The sequence below is a fragment of the Macaca thibetana genome, chromosome 14 (genome assembly GCF_024542745.1).
Source record: "Macaca thibetana thibetana isolate TM-01 chromosome 14, ASM2454274v1, whole genome shotgun sequence".
In the NCBI taxonomy this organism is placed as follows: Eukaryota; Metazoa; Chordata; class Mammalia; order Primates; family Cercopithecidae; genus Macaca; species Macaca thibetana.
In genome coordinates, this window is record NC_065591.1 from 100,345,733 (window position 1) to 100,365,401 (window position 19,669).

The 19,669-nt window shown below is 40.5% G+C and overlaps 2 protein-coding genes across 14 annotated transcripts in view; both read right to left on the reverse strand.

Annotated features, from left to right (window-relative positions):
* The window catches only part of C14H11orf65 (chromosome 14 C11orf65 homolog), a 142,298-nt gene extending 138,659 nt beyond the window's left edge, over positions 1 to 3,639 (reverse strand). For 8 of the 11 annotated variants that reach the window (XM_050758718.1, XM_050758723.1, XM_050758719.1 and 5 more), the window contains exon 1: positions 3,581 to 3,622. The gene's annotated coding sequence lies outside the window, so the exon portion shown is untranslated. Of the gene's footprint in view, positions 1 to 3,580 lie in introns of all 11 variants that reach the window. The other 3 variants (XM_050758728.1, XM_050758725.1, XM_050758716.1) reach the window with 1 other exon arrangement.
* POGLUT3 (protein O-glucosyltransferase 3) overlaps positions 1 to 19,669 on the reverse strand; it is a 603,612-nt gene that overhangs the window by 567,274 nt on the left and 16,669 nt on the right. For 2 of the 3 annotated variants that reach the window (XM_050758702.1, XM_050758703.1), the window contains exons 4-8: positions 19,453 to 19,669; positions 18,625 to 18,821; positions 16,763 to 16,957; positions 15,088 to 15,192; positions 8,364 to 11,218 (exon numbers count right to left, since the gene is read on the reverse strand). In XM_050758702.1, coding sequence (XP_050614659.1) covers positions 11,093 to 11,218; positions 15,088 to 15,192; positions 16,763 to 16,957; positions 18,625 to 18,821; positions 19,453 to 19,669 — 840 coding nt within the window. In that variant the 3' untranslated portion in view covers positions 8,364 to 11,092. Of the gene's footprint in view, positions 1 to 8,363; positions 11,219 to 15,087; positions 15,193 to 16,762; positions 16,958 to 18,624; positions 18,822 to 19,452 lie in introns of those variants that run through there. The other variant, XR_007719392.1, reaches the window with a different exon arrangement.

Genomic DNA, 19,669 nt, shown 5'->3' on the forward strand with positions numbered 1-19,669 from the left:
CAGTTAGAAAACTGAGATAGCATTTTAAGTACAATTATTCTCTTAATTGACAAATAACTGTTGGCATAAATGAAATTAAGGAAATTTCACGCCTAAAAGATTTGTTAATTTTTTTTTTTTTTTTTTGAGACAGAGTCTTGCTCTGTCACACAGGCTGGAGTGCAGAGACATCTCAGCTCACTGTAACCTCCACCTCCCGGGTTCAAGTGATTCTCATGTCTTAGCCTCCTGAGTAGCTGGGATTATAGGTATGTGCCACCATGCCCAGCTAATGTTTGTATTTTTAGGAGAGACAAGAGTTTCACCCTGTTGGCCAGGCTGGTCTCGAAATGCTGGCCTCAGGCAATCCACCCGCCTTGGCCTCCCAAAGTGCTGGGATTACAGGCATAAGCCATTGCACTCAGCAGCAACAATTTTTGTAGGATAGTTTTTACAAGTGGAATTGCTATGACAAAAGGTAGGCACATATATATTTCAGTTTTTTGTTTGTTTGTTTTCTGAGACAGAGTCTCGCTCTGTTGCCAGGCTGGAATGCAGTGGTGCGATTTTGGCTCCCTGCAACCTCCGCCTCCCGGGGTCACGTGATTCTCCCGCCTTAGCCTCTGGAGTACCTGGCACTACAGGTGTGTGCCACCGTGCCCAGTTAATTTTTGTATTTTAAGTAGAGATGGGGTTTCACCATGTTGGCCAGAATGGTCTCGATCTCTTGACCTCATGATCCACCCACCTCCCAAAGTGCTGGGATTACAGGTGTGAGCCACTGCCCCTGGCACACATATACATTTGAATTGACTGTCTCTGGAAGGGGATATGAGAAATTACTAAGAATGACTGTCTCTAGGAAGGGACCTGTGGACTGAGCAGCCTGGGTTCAGAAAGGGAAGAGATGTTTTTGTTCCAGTATACTCTTTTACACTGTTGTTTTTTTCCCACAATGTGCATTTAGTTCAGAGATACACAATATAACTCCATAAAAAATAAAACAGTATGCATATTAAAACCTAACACTGCCAAACTGTCCTCAAAAATGGTGTCCAATTTATACCCATAAACATTCCACGGGAACGCTTGACTCTAAATTTTAGAAAAGTAAAAAACTAAACGTAAATTAGATATTAGGACGATAACAGGTCTTTTAATATTCTTTCCAAGAACTAAATTGTATGATTTTTACCTGTCATCAATGTAGTGTGTTATTTAACATGATAGCATTAGCATTAATCCATCACAATTTTGTCATTTTCCCAAATACATTCTCAATTTTGTAGGTGAAAATTTAACACTGGATCTTAAAAATTCTGACCCAGTTTATTGAACACTTTGATCTAAATAATTTCACACAGGCTTTCTGCATACACCTGCTTCCTGTTTCTCTAGTGACATAGGCTAAAAGGTGTTTAGAGGCTGCCAAAAAAACTATGTCATAAATGCCACCATTATATGTTTATGAATACACAAAATATTGAGAAAATATATTCCAGCATTCAAAATTATGATTCAGAAATTAACAATGAAGTTCCACAATTTCCAGAAAGGAAATATTCAATTGTGTCAAATATTGTTGCAAGGACAAGTAAATACAGAGGAAAGAAAGGGAGATTTGGCCAGATAAAGTCACTAGTGACAGTACAGGCACTGTTTCAGTGGAGTAAGCAGGGAATGAAGTTTGGGGTGGGTTGAGGAAGTGGGAAAGTTGAGACAGTAAGTACAGTAGTAATTCTTTGGGGTGCTGTAAGGGAGCAGAAAAATGGGGTGTAGCTAGAGAGTGAGAATGGATTAAAGCTTTTTTTTAAAAAAAAGAAAAATAAAAAGGCCGGGCACGGTGACTCATGCCTGTAATCCCAGCACTTTGGGAGGCCGAGGCCGGCGGATCATCTGAGGTCGGGAGTTTGAGACCAGCCTGACCAACATGGAGAAACCCCGTCTCTATTAAAAATACAAAATTAGCTGGGCATGGTGGCGCATGCCTGTAATCCCAGCTACTCAGGAAGGCTTAGGCAGGAGAATCGCTTGAACCCCGGAGGCGGAGGTTGTGGTGAGTCGAGATCATGCCACTCTTCCAGCCTGGGCAACAAGAGTGCAACTCGCTCTAAAAACAAAACAAAACAAAACAAAAAAATAAAACAAACAAAAAAACCACGAGAGATTCTAAAGCATGTTAAAATGTACCATCCAGTAGTTAGGGACGGAGAACTTAAAGGGGCAAAGAAAGGGATAAGTTAAAGGGTAAAACCTTTCAGTAGGTGTAAGAGGACACCACCTGGAGCAGAAAGGAGGGTGGGACCGTTGCTGGCTTTAGATAAGAAATAAGATCGACTTTATATGGCTATTATGATGCTCCAAATAAATTAACCATTGTGAAAACCCTTCGTAAGTTTCAAGATACTAAAATGTACTACCAGGCTGGGTCTGGTGGCTCACGCCTGTAATCCTAACACTTTGGGAGGCCGAGGTGGGCGGATCACCTAAAGTACGGGGTTCGAGACCAGCCTGGCCAATATGGTGAAACCCTGTCTCTACTAAAAATACAAAAATTAGCTGGGTGTGGTGGCGCACGCCTGTAGTCACAGCTACTTGGGAGGCTGAGGCAGGAGAATAGCCTGAACCGGGAGGCAGAGGTTGCAGTGAACTGAGATTGTGCCACTGCACTCAGCCTGGGCAACAGAGCAGCATGCCTTCTCAAAAACAGAAACAACAAAAAAAACCTAACCAAATAAAATGTACTATCAAACAACTGCTCAGGCAATGAAGTATTTTATTACACCCACGTAGCACTTGTAGATTCAGAGATAAAGATCTTCCAAGCTTATTATATCCCTAATCAATACAAATTTTTATCATAATAGATGTTTTCACTTATTTATTTTTACGCTTCACGGATAAAAGCCCACAAGATGTGTTTGGATTCTTAGTTTTACTTTTAAAGCAGCAAACAATCTTCACTTTGCTTGGATTCGAACCTATATACTTCCTATTTTGTTTCCTCTACTAAATTTATTGAATACACAAATGATTCTCGTGGCCTTTATAAGTTTCGTAATTTCGCTTTTCCTTTTCACATGTGGTCCTTGATACCGGGGGCAGAAGAAAAACAACTAATCTCTTCTTTAAAAACGCGTATCCCTTTTCCATCTCTAAAAAAAAATGAAAAGACGTAAAACCAATGGGAGGGGGGAAGGGAAAGAAATGAGGAAAAATCTAAGGAAGATTAACGTGTACTTCCCGGGCAGCGGGAAGGTGGACCGAGCAGTATCTTTGCGGCGGATTGGGGTGTGGGGGGTCTGTGAACGCGCAGAATGAGCGGTAAGGGCTGGTCAACCAGCCCGACGCAACTTCACCGAGGACGAGGAAAGGAAGCTCTGAGGAAGGGGTTACTCCCAGGCAGGATGTAAACTAGCTTAAGGCCTCGCTGAGGGGCTTTAGAGGCATGAAACATCCTTAAGGGAGGCGGGTGGGGAAGGGATATCAAGGGTGTGGATTCTTTAGGGCCTTGAAACAACGAAGGCTCAAAACAAAAGCCACAAAGGCTAGCGGAATAGTAGTACAGGCTGAGAGGGAAGGGACACTTCCCTTGACCTACCAATCGCTGCTGGCCCTGGAGCCGCTGGACTCCTAGGTAACGTCGCAGACGGAAATGACGTAACTCAATCCGTTCTATCCCGCCCCATTGCCCTCCTAGCCCCGCCTTCTAGGCCCAGCCACTCCTCCCCGGCCTTTCCTCTACTGGCGCTCTGACCAAGTCCGGGGGATCTAGACCAAAAGCCTATGAAGACTGCTGGTTCTATTAGAAGCCTACTTTCGATTGTCAATGGCTTTCAGGCAAAGGATTTTGCAAGGGAAAGCAAAGTGATTGTCTACGAAGTTGGGCTTGGTATATAATGAAGCCCAGTCATTTCAACCAAGAACCTTAAAGATGTTGAGAAATATAATGAAATATTTTCTATTTAATTAATTTTTGTAAAATTTTTTTTGAGATAGGGTCTCAATCTGTGGCCGAGGCTGGAGTGCAGTGGCGTGATCTCGGCTCACTGCAGCCTGGAACTCCTTGGGCTCAGGTGATTCTCCCACGTCGGCCTCCCGAGTAGCTGGGACCACAGGAGTGCACCACCACGCCAGGCTCATTTTTTCTATTTTTATTAATAGTGGCGACAGGGTTTCTCCATGTTGCCCAGGCTGGTCTTGAACTCCTGAGCTCAAGCGATCCTCCCAACCCCACCTCCCGCCTTGGCCTCCCAAAGTGCTGGGATTGCAGGTGTGAACCACCGCGCCCGGCCTATTTAATTAGCCTATTTAAGGTCTTGCTCAAGGTCAAAGAATATGTGACTTGCAGTCCAATGTTATTTCTAAATGTAAGCTCTTCAGCTGGTGAAGCTAAACTGGTTTTAAGTGAAAACAGACGACCTCTTGAATGAGTTTTCAAATGACCTTAAATAATGCAAGCACTGCTTATCTAAAGCAAGTCTGACTTGCTTGAATTCGGATTCTGACACTCCGGCAGTGCTTTACTTGGTCACAGATTATTGCAATGTGAAAAAAATCTTGTTCAGAACTGCCCAGTTTTGCTACGTTCCTCCTATGTTCAGGCATGGAATATAATTAGTTTGTAAGGAAGATAAACTTTTTTTTTTTTTTTTTTTTTTTTTTTTTTTTTGAGACAGAGTCTCGCTGTCTCCCAGGCTGGAGTGCAGTGGCGCCATCTCGGCTAACTGCAAGCTCCACCTCCCGGGTTTACGCCATTCTTCTCCTGCCTCAGCCTCCCAAGTAGCTGGGACTACAGGCGCCCGCTGGCACGCCAGGCTAATTTTTTGTATTTTTAGTAGAGACGGGGTTTCACTGTGTTAGCCAGGATGGTCTCGACCTCCTGACCTCGTGATCCACCCTCCTCGGCCTCCCAAAGTGCTGGGATTACAGGCGTGAGCCACCGCGCCTGGCCAAGGAAGATAAACTTTTAAGGGGGAAAAGAAACACCTGAAGAGAAATTTCCCTGTATTATGAAAACATTTGTACAGAAAAAATTCTTGGTAGGTTAATTCAGTGACTCACCGAGCTTCCAGAGTTCTTTAAAATAATCACAATCATAAGCAAGGGGTGAGCTTCAGTTCCCCTTCATGTAGTTACCTTGATGCACTAATACACAGTAGTTATGAACAATAAACTGTAAAAATATAGTCATGGAAACATTAAGTATATCTTAATTTTCAATCTAATAGAAACTGGGTTAAAATTTTTAAATTCAGGCCAGGTGCGGTGGCTTACACCTGTAATCCCAGCGCTTTGGGAGGCTGAGGTGGGCGAATCACTTGAGGTCCGGAGTTCGAGACTAGCCTGGACAACATGGTGAAACCCCCTCTCTACTAAAAATACAAAAATTAGCCAGGCATGCTGGCGCGCCGCCTGTAGTCCCAGCTACTCAGGAAGCTGAGGCAAGAGAATCGATAGAACCCCGGAGGCGGAGGTTGCAATGAGCAGAGATGGCGCCATTGCACTTCAGCCTGGGCAAGAGCAAGATTCCCTCTTAAAAAAAAAAAGAAAATTAAATTCAAAATTACACAACAATGTGAATATACTTAAGGCCACTGAGTTGTACAATTAAAAGTAGTTAGAATGATAAATTTATATTTTACCACAATTTAAAAATTTTCAATTAAAAAACTACAAAACTAAGCCAGTAGATAATTTAGAACAAAAATTCCTAAATGTACAGGATGAAATATAAAAATAAATTTAAGGTATACTGCTGTCTATATATTATTTTTATTAGGTGGGTGCAAAAGTAATTGCGATTTTTGCCATTAAACATACATAATTAAACATAATGGCGAAAACCGTGATTACTTTGGCATCAACCTAATAAACTCTACATATTTTTAATGTAGTGCTTATCTGAATTATTTTAAAAAGTGTTTACAGTAGTTACTATCGAATACTTACGTTACCTCTAACCTGATCCAGAAGAATTCAGCAATTTCTAGGTAATAAGGTCGAACATTTTCTTATTGCTCTAATACATGTAAAAATTGTTCAGTTCTTTAAAAGTATCTTTCTTTAAAGTAGCCACAAGGGATCATTAAGACTAGAAACTCTCAAATGTAAGGTTTATTCATTTATATGTACCTGCTTAAATCTAGGAACAGTTTACTAAGAAGCAGAATTCAGAAGAACTTCTGGGTGGTATCACAGAAATCGTTCCTTCCTTCCTTCTCTCTTCTGCACTCCACTCATTCTCTTCCTCTTCTTTTTCTCTCTGTCTTACTACTATTATACAATATATCATATTTATGAAATTCATATTCTTGCTTTCCACTTACAAGGCAAAGATTTTTCTTTATAAACTATGCAAAGACAAGAGATAAAGAAACAAAAATGAATTGGCATGAGGAAAGGGGAAATATTTGTAGTGCCGAGGGAGAAGAGTCACAATTATATGCCATTTCTTTCCTCTCTGCTTTGGCACTGGAACAAACTCCAACAACAGGGGACTCCAAGGCTGTCCCCTGGGTGTGAGCATGGAATCTTTTATAATTGTGGAAAATATGTCATGTAGTAGAAAACCACAATGTCACACATGAGGAGTGGGTGCAGGCACAGGTCCTGCAGTGGTCCTAAAGGAGGCCAGAGGGACCTCCAAACAGGCATCCATCCTTTTGTTGAGGCTTAGCAGTTTGAAGAGGCTAGGGGAAGGGAGTTGGCACCTTTAGCGAATTATTGGCTGAGAAATCTGTCCTCTTCACTACAATGACTCTTGTTATGCCAGGGGACTGTTTGTCTTCTGTGTACCCTTGTTGTATTTTCTTTTTCTTTCTTTTATTTTTTTGGGATGGCGTCTGGTTCTGTTGCCCAGGCTGAAGTATGGTGGCGGGATCTCGGCTCACTGTACGCTCTGCCTCCCGGGTTTACGCCCTTCGCCTGCCCCAGCCTCCTGAGTAGCAGGGACTACCGGTGTCCTCCATGATGCCTGGCTAATTTTTTTGTATTTTTAGCAGAGACGGGGTTTCACTGTGTTAGTCAGTATGGTCTTGATCTCCTGACCTCGTGATCCGCCCGCCTCAGCCTCCCCAAGTGCTGGGATTACAGGCGTGAGCCACCGTGCCCTGCCCCTTGTTGTATTTTCGCCATCAACAAAAATAATGGTGCTAAGCTTAAATGTTTTTTCTTTTCTTTTCTTTTTTTTTTTTTTTTTTTTTGAGACTGTAACCATCCAATGAGTTCTCCTTGCCTGCTGCCTAGACAGAGCCAATTTATCAAGACAGGGGAATTGCAATAGAGAGTTTAATTCTTGCAGAGTTGGCTGTGTGGGAGACCAGAGTTTTATTACTCGAATCAGTTTCCCTGAAATGTCAGGGAGTGTGGTTTTTAAGGATAATTTGGTGGGTAGAGGATCAGAAAGTGGGGAGGTGCTGATTAGTTCGGTTAGAGTTGAAATCAAAGGGAGTCGAAGCTGTCCTCCTATGCTGTCAGTTCCTGGGTTGGGGCCACAAGACCAGATGAGCCAGTTTATTGATCTGAGTGATGCTAGTGGAATCATCGAGTACAGGGTCTGCAAAATATCTCAAGCACTGATTTTAGGTTTTACAATAGTGATGTTATCCCCAGGAGCAATTTGAGGAGGTTCAGAATCTGGCAGCCTTCAGATGCATGACTCCTAAATCATGATTTCTATGTTGTAGCTAATTTGTTAGTCCTGCAAAGGCAGTCTAATCCCCAGGCATGAAGGGGGATTCTTTTGGGAAAGTGCTGTTATCATCTTTGTTTCAAAGTTAAACTATAAACTAAGGTCCTCCCAAGGTTAGATTGGCCTATGCCCAGGAATAAACAAGGACAGCTTGGAGGTTAGAAGCAAGATGGAGTTGGTTAGGTCAGATCTCTTTCACTGCAATGATTTTCTCTTTAAAATTTTTGCAGAGGTGGTTTCAAGACAGGATCTTGCTCTGTTGCCCAGGCTGGAGTGCAGTGGCATGATCATAGCTCACTGTAATCTCAAACTCCTGGGCTCAAGCAGTCATCCCACCCCAGCCTCCCAAGTAGCTGGGACTACAGGTGTTCACTACCGTGTCCAACTAATTTTTAAATTTTTTCTTTTGTAGAGTTGAAGGTCTCACTGTGTTGCCAGGGCTAGTCTTAAACTCCCGGGTTCAAATGATCCTCCTGCCTCAGCCTCCCAAAGTGCTGAGGTATGAGCCACTGTGACTGGCCTTTTCTTTCTTCTAATGTTATTACAGATTTCTGCCCTCTAGGGACTGAGTGGTGATTTTGGTTCATTTATTCATGAAGACATAATAGAATCAAAATTAGACCAATGCAGTTATAGAAATACCAGGGCTATAAGTGGTTACAACCTCTTTCTTAAAAAGCAGAAGGTATCCTTTTCAAATTTTTATTTAGAAAATTTATTTTATTTAAAAAGTATACATATATGTCCCAAGATAAAAAGTTCTAAACATAGATTTAAAAAGAGCATAATGGAAAAAAATATAAATATTTTCTGTTCCTATTTATATCTTTTGTGCATTTATTGTCTTTTCTAAGGTTGGTATTTTTCTTTGTTTTGCAATTTGATCCATACTTAAAGTAAAAAAAATTTAAATATTATAGAAAGGTATAAAGCAAAAAGTAAAAATTCCCTTCACTCCATCTTCTCCTCAGATATTGGTGAATCTCCTCTCAAACTTTCAACCACATAGATACATTTTTGTTTACAAACCAGAAAGCCATTAACACTAACTCTTTAAAGGCTGCAGCTGAGTTGGTGAGATGAAGAATTATGTAGATTAAGGCTGCTGTCTCCCTGTAGAATTTTTTGAGGGATTCCACTTTTTTTTAAAGCACATCCTTCCTGTTCCACTCACTGAAGCTGCCCCATTTGTCTCATCTTGCTTTTAACTATTAGGCCTGTTTGGCAGAGGCAATATACATTTTTAAAAATTTAAGATGTTTAAAATGCCATTAGCCATTAGCACCTGGAATTCGAGGCAGAACGGCATGAGGCAGGCAGCCTTTCTTGCCATAATCCCAGTTTTGACAAGCCTCAAAAAAACTGTGTACAATATTTGAGACACAAATTCATTAGGTATGGTCTCAGGACAGCCTGCTCTTATTTAATACTTGTGCGCTTGTGGTTTTGCACAATGGATGGGTACTAGAGTTTGCCTTGGATACTTGGTGTTGATTAGATTGTTCTGAAATTCGGTTATGCTTAGTCAAAAAATTCTGTTTATTGTTCTCCAGCAAGAATAGATGTAACCACTTTAAAAATAGTTACATTGTTTTCCAGATTAAGTAAATATCTCAATTAGGAGAGTACATAATTTTATTTTTAGTTGTAGTTTTTGAGATGGAGTCTCACTGTCGCCCAGGCTGGAGTGCAGTGGTGTGATGTCGGCTCACTGCAATCTCCGCCTCCCAGGTTCAAGCGATTCTCCTGCCTCAGCCTCCCGAGTAGCTGGGATTACAGGCAAATGCCACCATGCCCAGCTAATTTTTGTATTTTTAGTAGAGATGGGGTTTCACCATGTTGGCCAGCCTGGTCTCAAACTCCTGACCTCAAAAGATCCGTCCACCTCGGCCTGCCAAAGTGCTGGGATTACAGGCATGAGCCACTGCAACTGGCATATTTTTAAATTGGGATATGAGTACATATTTTTAAATTGGGAATGAGGATAACTCTTGTTTTAGAGCATGTGCTTTAGTGAACTGACCTTGGACTGATGGTTACAAGGAGTATGTAATGAACTTTCAGGCTATGAGTCTTAAATCCTGACCCTGTCCTAAAAGAAAGAGGGAGTTTCCAAAGTCTTTATCTTAGCAATGACACCCACTGAAATAGAAAAGTGGTGGAGCGAGGAATGGATGCTTGCCTTTGTTCTTGGCCTGTTATTAGTGAATCCCAAGATAGCAGGCTTCCTGAAGATTGTTGTAGAGGTTTTCAGTGTTTTCAAGGATCCCCTTTTCAGCTTGAAAATAATGAACACCCTTCACCTGACTACAGTTATCTTTTACCTATTCGATATAGAGATAATGAATGATGCCTAAAGCATACATTCATCTATGTTAATAACTCTATTGTCTTTGATGGGTATACAACTCAGATAGATTTGGAATTACTACCTTAAGGCACAATTTCTCCTTAATGTTGTCTCAGGCTTTGGCCAAATTTAGTTTAAAGGATATGAGTAGTGCTTTAAAAAATATTCCCTCCACAGTCTCCATGCCACCTTTAATAACAGAGTCATTCTCTTCTTCCTTAAATATCCTTATCAGACCTTCTAAAAGGAAGCTGTTATTAATGAAAGCGAAAAGCAGCTTGTAAGAGGAGAAATTATGCAGTGACAGGGGGGAAAAAATCCCTGAACAAATATTTTCTCTTCATAATTGGAAGTGGAAGAGAAAAAGTGAACGGGGATAGAAATAAACCAATAAAATATGTAAACTAATAAATATGTAAACAGTTTTGCAGAGGCTGATGTATATTTTAGCAAGCCTCTCTATTTGCTATGATCCCCAAGTTTTCTTTTCAGAGAAACTATAATGGTGATAATACCAGTTTTTACTCACAAGATATTAATATCCAATGATATTTGGTAATGCTTGTTCAAATACAGGTCAAACATCCCTCATTCAAAAATCCAAAATCTGAAATACTCCAAAATCCAAAACTTTTTGAGTGCTGACAACACCACATGGGTCGCTAAGATAGTGACAACTTTGCTTTCTGACAGTTCAATGTATACAAACTTTGTTTCATGCACAAATTGTTAAAAATATTATATAAAATTCCCTTCAGGGTATGTGAACAAGGTATATATGAAACACAAATGCCTTTTGTGTTTAGACTTGGATCTCATCCCCAAGATATCTCATTATGTATATGCAAATATCCCCAAATCTGAAAAAATCTGAAACCTGGAACACTCCTGGTCCTAAGCATTTCAGATAAGGGATACTCAACCAGTAGTGCTACATCCATCTATATATACAAAGCCACCAGGAGAACCAGTCCACTTGGTAAAGTCTTCTGTACTGTCCTTCACAGCTTAGATTCGATCTTTCCTTAAAGATGTACGCAGGATACACAGGAGTGTGAATCTGGGCTGACTCAAAGCTCTTCTCTCGAAGGCTTTTTCCTGTGGCACTGGCAGATGGCTGTGTTATCTTCTGGCTGAGGAACAAGTTCCATTCCATCACGTACTTCGGGTTTGCTGGACTGGCGCTCGGCATATTTCTGAAATGTGGGTTTAAAGGGAACTGAAAGGTTAGTTCACACTTCATTCTGTTGACTCCCCCACCCACTCCCATCCGCAGTCACGCCATCTTTTCTAGTTGCTCTGTGTCTTCAGACTAAAACCAAAGGTCTGGTTTATTCCAGTCCTAAAGTTACATTTTAACTTTAGCTATCACAGGCACTAGTGATAATTCATAATCTAGCAAGAAACCCCAATCCACAATTTCATGTGTTGGTTGGAAGCCTCTACAAAAGGGCTTAACAACAGACCTTATAAAAGGCCTGAAACAAACAGCAGCTTGCATTTATCTTACACTTGTTAATGAATAATTAACTTTGTTGAATACTCAAGCCAGCAAACAAACAAGATAACCATCTGAAAAGTTGGCAGTCTCACACATCCTTTCCTTTAGGCCTATAGTCACACACATTTTTGAATGGCAACAGGTCTGTGGAGTGTTCCTCCACTGTGGCCCTGAGTGAAATATTTCTATAAATGAAGTTGGGTGTTTTGTTTTGTTTTTTTTTTTGAGACACCGTCTCACTCTGTCACCGAGGCTGGAGTGCAGTGCCGTGATCTTGGCTCACTGCAGCCTCCGACATCCTAGGCTCAAGTGATCCTTACACCTTGGTCTCCTGAGTAGCTGGGACTAGAGGTGCATACTAACATGCCCGGCTAATTTTTTAATTTTTTGTAGAGATGGGGTTTCACTATGTTGCACAGGCTGAAGACTCCTGGACTCAAGCAATCTGCCTACCTTGGCCTCCCAAAGTGCTGGGACTACAGGCATGAGCCACCCTGCCTCGACATAAATTGGATATTTCAGTTCAATGATACCATGTCCATTTCACTGTACATTCCTGGTACTGGACCAAATGCAACAAAACGCTGACATAAGTAGATGAGCCTAATTAATATTTTAGAGAGAGAAATTCCTACCATTAAAATTGAAACTATTTGGGAGGCTGAGGTTGGAAGATCACTTGAGGAACCAGGGCAACATGGCGAGAGCTTGTTTCTTAAAAAAGCTAAATAAATTAGCTGAGTATGGTGGTGTAGTCCCAGCTACTAGTGGGAGGCTGAGGTGGGAGGGTGGAAGAATCGCTTGATCCCAGGAGGTTGAGGCTGCAGTAAGCTGTGATCATGCCACTGCATTCCAGCCTGGGTGACAGAGTAAGAAATATATATATATGTATTTTTCTTTTTTTTGAGATGCGTTTTGCTCTCGTTGCCCAGGCTGGAATGCAATGGTGCAATCTTGGCTCACTGCAACCTCCACCTCACAGGTTCAAGCGATTCTCCTGCCTCAGCCTCTTGAGCAGTTGAGATTACAGGCATGTGCCACCACACCTGGCTAATTTTGTATTTTTAGTAGAGACAGGGTTTCACCATGATGGCCAGGCTGGTCTCGAACTCCTGACCTGAGGTGATCCGCCCTCCTTGACCTCCGAAAGTGCTGGGATTACAGGTGTGAGCCACTGCGCCCGGCCAAGAAATTGTTAAAAAAAAAACCTGTTTAACAATTAAAGCTAGACCAACAGAGGGGACAGACCAATTTAAGGGAAGGAAGGGCTGCTTCTAGTAAATAGTGTAACTTATCATTTTTATTTTTCTATGAAAATGAAAATATGAGAGGGTAGTATCCACAAGCATCTAGGGAAATTTACTTTTATTATGCCTACAGGAAAATAAATTTAGGTTAAAAACAAGAACATAATTTCCTTTTTTTAATCCTTCCTGTCTAGATTTTTCTGAGTAAAACTTAAGGTAGTTACTCAAAAGACCAATCCTCGGATTCCCAGTAAACACTGTAATTCAGGATTCAGCCCTAAGGTGTTAGAACTGTTATACATATTTTTCATTAGTTTGTTTGCTATAGCAAGCTAAATATTTGCATTCTGCCTTGTACTGTAAAAGGCATGAATCTTAAGTATCATGGAGAATAAGGAGGCCACATTTTAACTAAAAAGGGATGTTAATGATCTCCAGTCCAACCGTCTTGTTTTCCAGATAAAGAAAAATGTTTTTCTCTGAGGTTCCAGAACACCTACACTAGGAATTCAATAAAGCATTTAATAAAAGAGAGCACTGAGAAGATGGGAGGAGCTGCTAATCTATATTTGTGAGGGCTCCCAGCATCATTTTTCATAATATGGAATAAAGATGAAAATATGGAGGCCACATCTGGGCATGGTGGCTCACACCTGTATCCCAGCACTTCAGGAGGCCAAGACAGGCAGATCACCTGAGGTCAGGAGTTCAAAACCAGTCTGGTCAACATGGCGAAACTCTGTTTCTACTAAAAATACAAAAATTAGCTGGGCATGGAGTCGCATGTGGAGTGTTCCTCCACTGTGGCCCTGAGTGAAATATTTCTATAAATGAAGTTGGGTGTTTTGTTTTGTTTTGTTTTGTTTTGTTTTTTGAGACACCGTCGGCGGGGCGCGGTGGCTCAAGCCTGTAATCCCAGCACTTTGGGAGGCCGAGACGGGCGGATCACGAGGTCAGGAGATCGAGACCATCCTGGCTAACCCGGTGAAACCCCGTCTCTATTAAGAAATACAAAAAACTAGCCGGGCGAGGTGGCGGGCGCCTGTAGTCCCAGCTACTCGGGAGGCTGAGGCCGGAGAATGGCGTGAACCCGGGAGGCGGAGCTTGCAGTGAGCTGAGATCCGGCCACTGCACTCCAGCCTGGGCGACAGAGCGGGACTCCGTCTCAAAAAAAAAAAAAAAAAAAAAAAAAAAAACAATTATAGCTAGACCAACAGAGGGGACAGACCAATTTAAGGGAAAGAAGGGCTGCTTCTAGTAAATAGTGTAACTTATCATTTTTATTTTTCTATGAAAATGAAAATATGAGAGGGTAGTATCCACAAGCATCTAGGGAAATTTACTTTTATTATGCCTACAGGAAAATAAATTTAGGTTAAAAACAAGAACATAATTTCCTTTTTTTAATCCTTCCTGTCTAGATTTTTCTGAGTAAAACTTAAGGTAGTTACTCAAAAGACCAATCCTCGGATTCCCAGTAAACACTGTAATTCAGGATTCAGCCCTAAGGTGTTAGAACTGTTATACATATTTTTCATTAGTTTGTTTGCTATAGCAAGCTAAATATTTGCATTCTGCCTTGTACTGTAAAGGCATGAATCTTAAGTATCACGGAGAATAAGGAGGCCACATTTTAACTAAAAAGGGATGTTAATGATCTCCAGTCCAACCGTCTTGTTTTCCAGATAAAGAAAAATGTTTTTCTCTGAGGTTCCAGAACACCTACACTAGGAATTCAATAAAGCATTTAATCTATATTTGTGAGGGCTCCCAGCATCATTTTTCATAATATGGAATAAAGATGAAAATATGGAGGCCACATCTGGGCATGGTGGCTCACACCTGTATCCCAGCACTTCAGGAGGCCAAGACAGGCAGATCACCTGAGGTCAGGAGTTCAAAACCAGTCTGGTCAACATGGCGAAACTCTGTTTCTACTAAAAATACAAAAATTAGCTGGGCATGGAGTCGCATGCCTGTAATTCCAGCTACTTGGGAGTCTGAGGCTCCCAAGAATTGCTTGAACCTGGAAGGCAGAGGCTGCAGTGAGCTGAGATTGAGACACCGCACTCCAGCCTGGGTGACAGAGTGAGACTTTGTCTCAAAAAAACCAAAAAATATATAAACAAAAAACAAAAAAAGGGGGCCACCAAATGAAGACTTAGCACTATCTTTCCCTAGGCAAGAGACTTGGCTTAGCCAGCCGGTCCATAGGCTGACTCTGAGCCCTTCAGGAAGCCAGGCAGGAAGTGTACAGGCCAAGCGGGTAGTCTGAGGACACCTGACCCAGCAGTGTGGACGGACACTCTGAACTGACCTGCAGTACTTGGTAATAGTAGCAGTAAAGCCTGTGTGGCTGTAGTAGGTCCCTAGCCATCAACTGTCCTTCTTTTGCAATCTTCTTGGCTTCTTCATCATTTTCCTGAAAGGTTAAAAAAAAAAAAAAATGAATGAAAATTACTACTAAGACCCACAAAGAGAGGGTTAAGTGTGAGGTGGGACAGATGTGGGGTTGAAAGTGAACAGCATGGGAAAGACAGAACATAATGGAATTATAACTTAAGAATGAGGCTACAGGGGCCGGGTGCAGTGGCTCATGCCTGTAATCCCAGTACTTTGGGGGCCTGAAGCTAGAGGATCACTTAAAGTCAGGAGTTCGAGATCAGTCTGGCCAACATGGTGAAACCCCATCTCTACTAAAAATACAAAAATTAGCTGGGTGTGGTGGCAGGCACCTGTAATCCTAGCTACTCAGGAGGCTGAGGCACAAGATTCCTTGAACCCGGGAGGCGGAGGTTGCAGTGAGTGGAGATTGTGCCACTGCATACCAGTCTGGGTGACAGAGTGAGACTCTGTCTCAAAAATAAATAAACAAACTAATAAATAAATAAAGAATGAGGCTACGGGAAGAGAGTATTTTCCTAGACATCTCTGTTAAAAGAAATGATCACATGTTTGGCCCCTTTTCCACAGTACGAGGAAACCACTCCTCCCCACAGTGCAACAACCCACGTGCAGCCCCTATTGTGACCATCTTGGTACTTTCCTGGCCACCCAGGAAGTACTCTTCAGCTTCCTCATCTGTCCCACCAGCCTATTTCCTTTCTGCATGATAGTAGAATGAATATGTTTTCATGTTATAATATCTTTTAAAAGCTCCATGCAAATATGCAGTCAAAGCCAAAAAGTTCTGTTATAAAATGGTAGCTATAAAAGACTGTATTGCTTTTGTAACCGAAAAATTCAGTCATTAGTACCCACAGGCTGTTCATTCAGTACCAGAAATAGTCAGCATTCCTAATTATACTTTTGGAAAATAGTTAATCTTCTACCATGCTGTCCGCAGGTAAGCCATTTGCGAGCAACTGAGGCTTTTACGAAGGGTCACAAAAGTGATTCTGCCTCAGGCATCCGATTATTTCCATAACCATATATTGTTTCTTAGAAACTTAGTATAAAATCTCATAATGGAAGGGTACATTTTTGTAGTTTTATAATAAAATGCAACAGTTTTTTTAATACTTTTACTTTTAAAAAAGGAATTCCTATTTTATGGGAAACGTGATTCTTGCGTTATATAACACACATTCATTAAGAATTTGTGCCTTTTTTCTAACTGGGGATAAGAAAAGAGTACTGTAATTGCCTGAAATGTTTTCTTGTTCATAAAGCACCTTAACTCTGGTCTTTCAATCAGTACTTTGCATTTTGTATGTTCTTGTTTGTATGTGTAAACATAGCATTTAGAAAATCTGTATTTTATATAAGGCTGGACTTCAAATCTTCTGAAAATCTTCAAAAATGTTGATAGAGGGTATGCAAAATGATTCTGATGCTGATTCTTTAGATATTTCAAGGGAACAGCAATTTCAGAAAATAATATTTCTTTTCATTCCATTATGTCAAATCTAATTGTGTTGTGATGGAACTCATCTAACTAACACTGGTAAATTTGTTATTGCTTAAAGAAATAAAAATTGCTGGAAGCATACCTTAGCCCATTTAACTTTCTCTAATAAATCACTCAGATTTCTTTTAATTGGAACGTAATGCTTCCAAGGTTCTAGTGCCATGTAGAAATGTTCATAATATGGCGAGTCCTGCTTTAAAACCAGACTGTCGCCCAGCATGAGATATGGATATCTGTAAGCAGCCACGGTCCCATCCACATTTACTTGATACTTGTACTGGAAGATGAAAAACAAACATAAACAAACTTTCAGTAGTCATTTGCTTCACTTCTGCTTCTCATCAACACCGTAATACCAACTACAGAGGAATTATTTTCCAACTTTGGTGTTTAAAAGTTTTATTTTATAACTTACATCTTCTCTTTGTATAAAAATCACAAGCAGTCTTTCTCAGATTAATTTTAAGAAATATATTGTTTAAAGCTAAGATGCAAAATTTTTGGAAAAGGAGTGAAGACCTATTTCAATCATGTCTCTGTAATATGGAATTCAGATTTCCGGATTTCAGGTAGGAAAACTATTTTTTCTTTTTAAATTTTAATTATTTTTTTTTTTTTTTTTTTGAGACAGTGTATTGCTCTGTCACCCAGGCTGGAGTGTAGTGGTGTGATCTTGGCTCACTGCAACCTCTGCCTCCTGGGTTTACACAATTCTGGTGCCTCAGCCTCCTGAGTAGCTGGGATTACAGGCACCCACCATTGCAGCCAGCTAATTTTTTTCCTATTTTTAGTAGAGACAGGGTTTCCCCATGTTGGCCAGGCTGGTCTCAAACTCGTGACCTCAGATGATCCGCCCGCCTCAGCATCCCAAAGTGCTGGGATTATAGCCATGAGCCACTACGCCCAGCCGGGAAAACTATTTACAAAATTCTTAAAGCTGAATACTGATAACAACGAACACTTTCATTTATTCATTATTTCATCTGTTCCTTATATGCAGTCTGTGAAACAGGCAGGCATTGTCTTTACTTTACAGTTTTAGAACTGAGGAGACAGAAACTTGGAGACGTTTAAGGACTTGGGCAATGCTGGCAACACAGTAGGAAAGCTGTCTGCATATTTGTTGGGTTAATATACTTTGTTTTCCATTTCAAATGCAGTTTTCATAGGCATTAAACCTCATTCAATTATAATAATCTGAAGCAGGTATTATTAACCCCTTCTTTTTGTTTTTACAATTGAGAAAACTGGTATTCAGAGACATGTATAAAACTCATTCTCTGAGTCCAAATCCCCTGTTCTACTCATTATCTGGGATGAAGAGGACACACTCCCAGATTTGGTAAATAATTTTTTCTCAGATAATTGGTACAAGGAGTTTTTGAGCCCATCAGGTTTTGTCACATTGTTCACATCTCACCTCTGGGCCTCGTGATAATGTTCTGAAGGAGTAGGTAGGCATCACATGGGTTTAAAGACCAAGGTGCCAAGACAGGAAGGTCCCATAGTTGGTAGCAGAGGCAGGATAGAAGCAGGCCTTGAACCCTAATCCCAACTCCCACTTTACATATATGGAATTTATACTTTTTCTATTTACAAAAGACATTTGAGATCACTTTATGTAAAAGGTATATAAATTCCCAGTTTATTAAAGCAAATACAAAAAAAAAAAAGAAAAAAAATGACATAAATACACCAAAATCCCAGGTTAATCCTTGTACTATATTTTGAGAATTAAGTACAGTTCTGAGTTATTTGGTAAACTTAACAATGAAAGAAGGAAACCACAATGAATTTTGTAATTCCTGATATCTATTAAGAAAGTGTGAACATGTGTGTCAGTTCACAAGACAGGAGAAATTTGCTGAAGCTCACCTATTTTGGTAGACTTTTAATACAAAATTTTATCACTTCATATCCATAGAAGAAAACTCAAATGCATACCTTAAAGAAATCAAAGAAACCCATCAACTTGGCTTTTCCAAGCTCCTTTTCTTTCTCTTGGAAAAAGAAATATCCTGTAATTCCTGCATCTAGTAGCTGAGGATTTTCTTTGGACAGCTGTACCAACTGAAGCCTCTCCTCTCGGCTGTCTCTACCTCTGAAGAAAGCTCTCTCTGTTTTGTTGATCCAGGAAGGCCCTACAAGTTTGAAGCCATTAAAAAATTATGATTATGAATTTGACATTTTAATACGGTAAGCATAATCCTCTTTAATCTACTGTTGTCATTTAAGATGTTAAAGCTCTTTTATCATCAACTCATCTTCTAAAGTAGATGCTATTTCAAATAAAATATGGGATTGAGTCTCAATTTGCCAGAAGAACTTTCAAGTTTAGATTTTCAAAAAAATAGTCCTTTTATTTGCTGTATTATATAAAAGAAGGCTCTAATTTCATCTATTTGTCTGCTAGTGAAAGCTCATGCAAGTATTGGTATATTCTGTTATATAATACTAGGAAATACCTGAAATAATGTCGGACCATGTTCAAAGCAAAAAGAGATTCAGTGACTTGGCCCACTCACAAAGGCATTAGCTTCTTCCATTTTCTGTGTTTCACAATAAAACGTGAGCTAGGTCTTTGTTCTTACATAGGGTAACCAGAAAAAACTAAATAACTGAGTAACATCCACAAATCTTTAATCCCTAGGTTGGTCAGAATTTTGAATACAAGAAAGACTTTTTCCAATATGCTACTGAATGCAAACATATATATATAACCCACTCTCTAAGCTTTTTCTTCATTAATTAGCCTTGCATTTCCCTGAATACCTGTATTTCCCTGAATAGAGAGGAGATCATTTGTAACACCCCGCATGGCTTCAAGCGTGGAGTGGGTGATGTCATAGGTTGGGAGGACAACATCTCTTGAATCCAGAGAGCCACACCATGAAATGATAGGTATGGGGCTGGGGGTTCCATTGACTTTTCGATGCTCCAAGGGCCAATCTCCAAGATTAACATAAAATTCTAAATCTGGGAGAAGGAC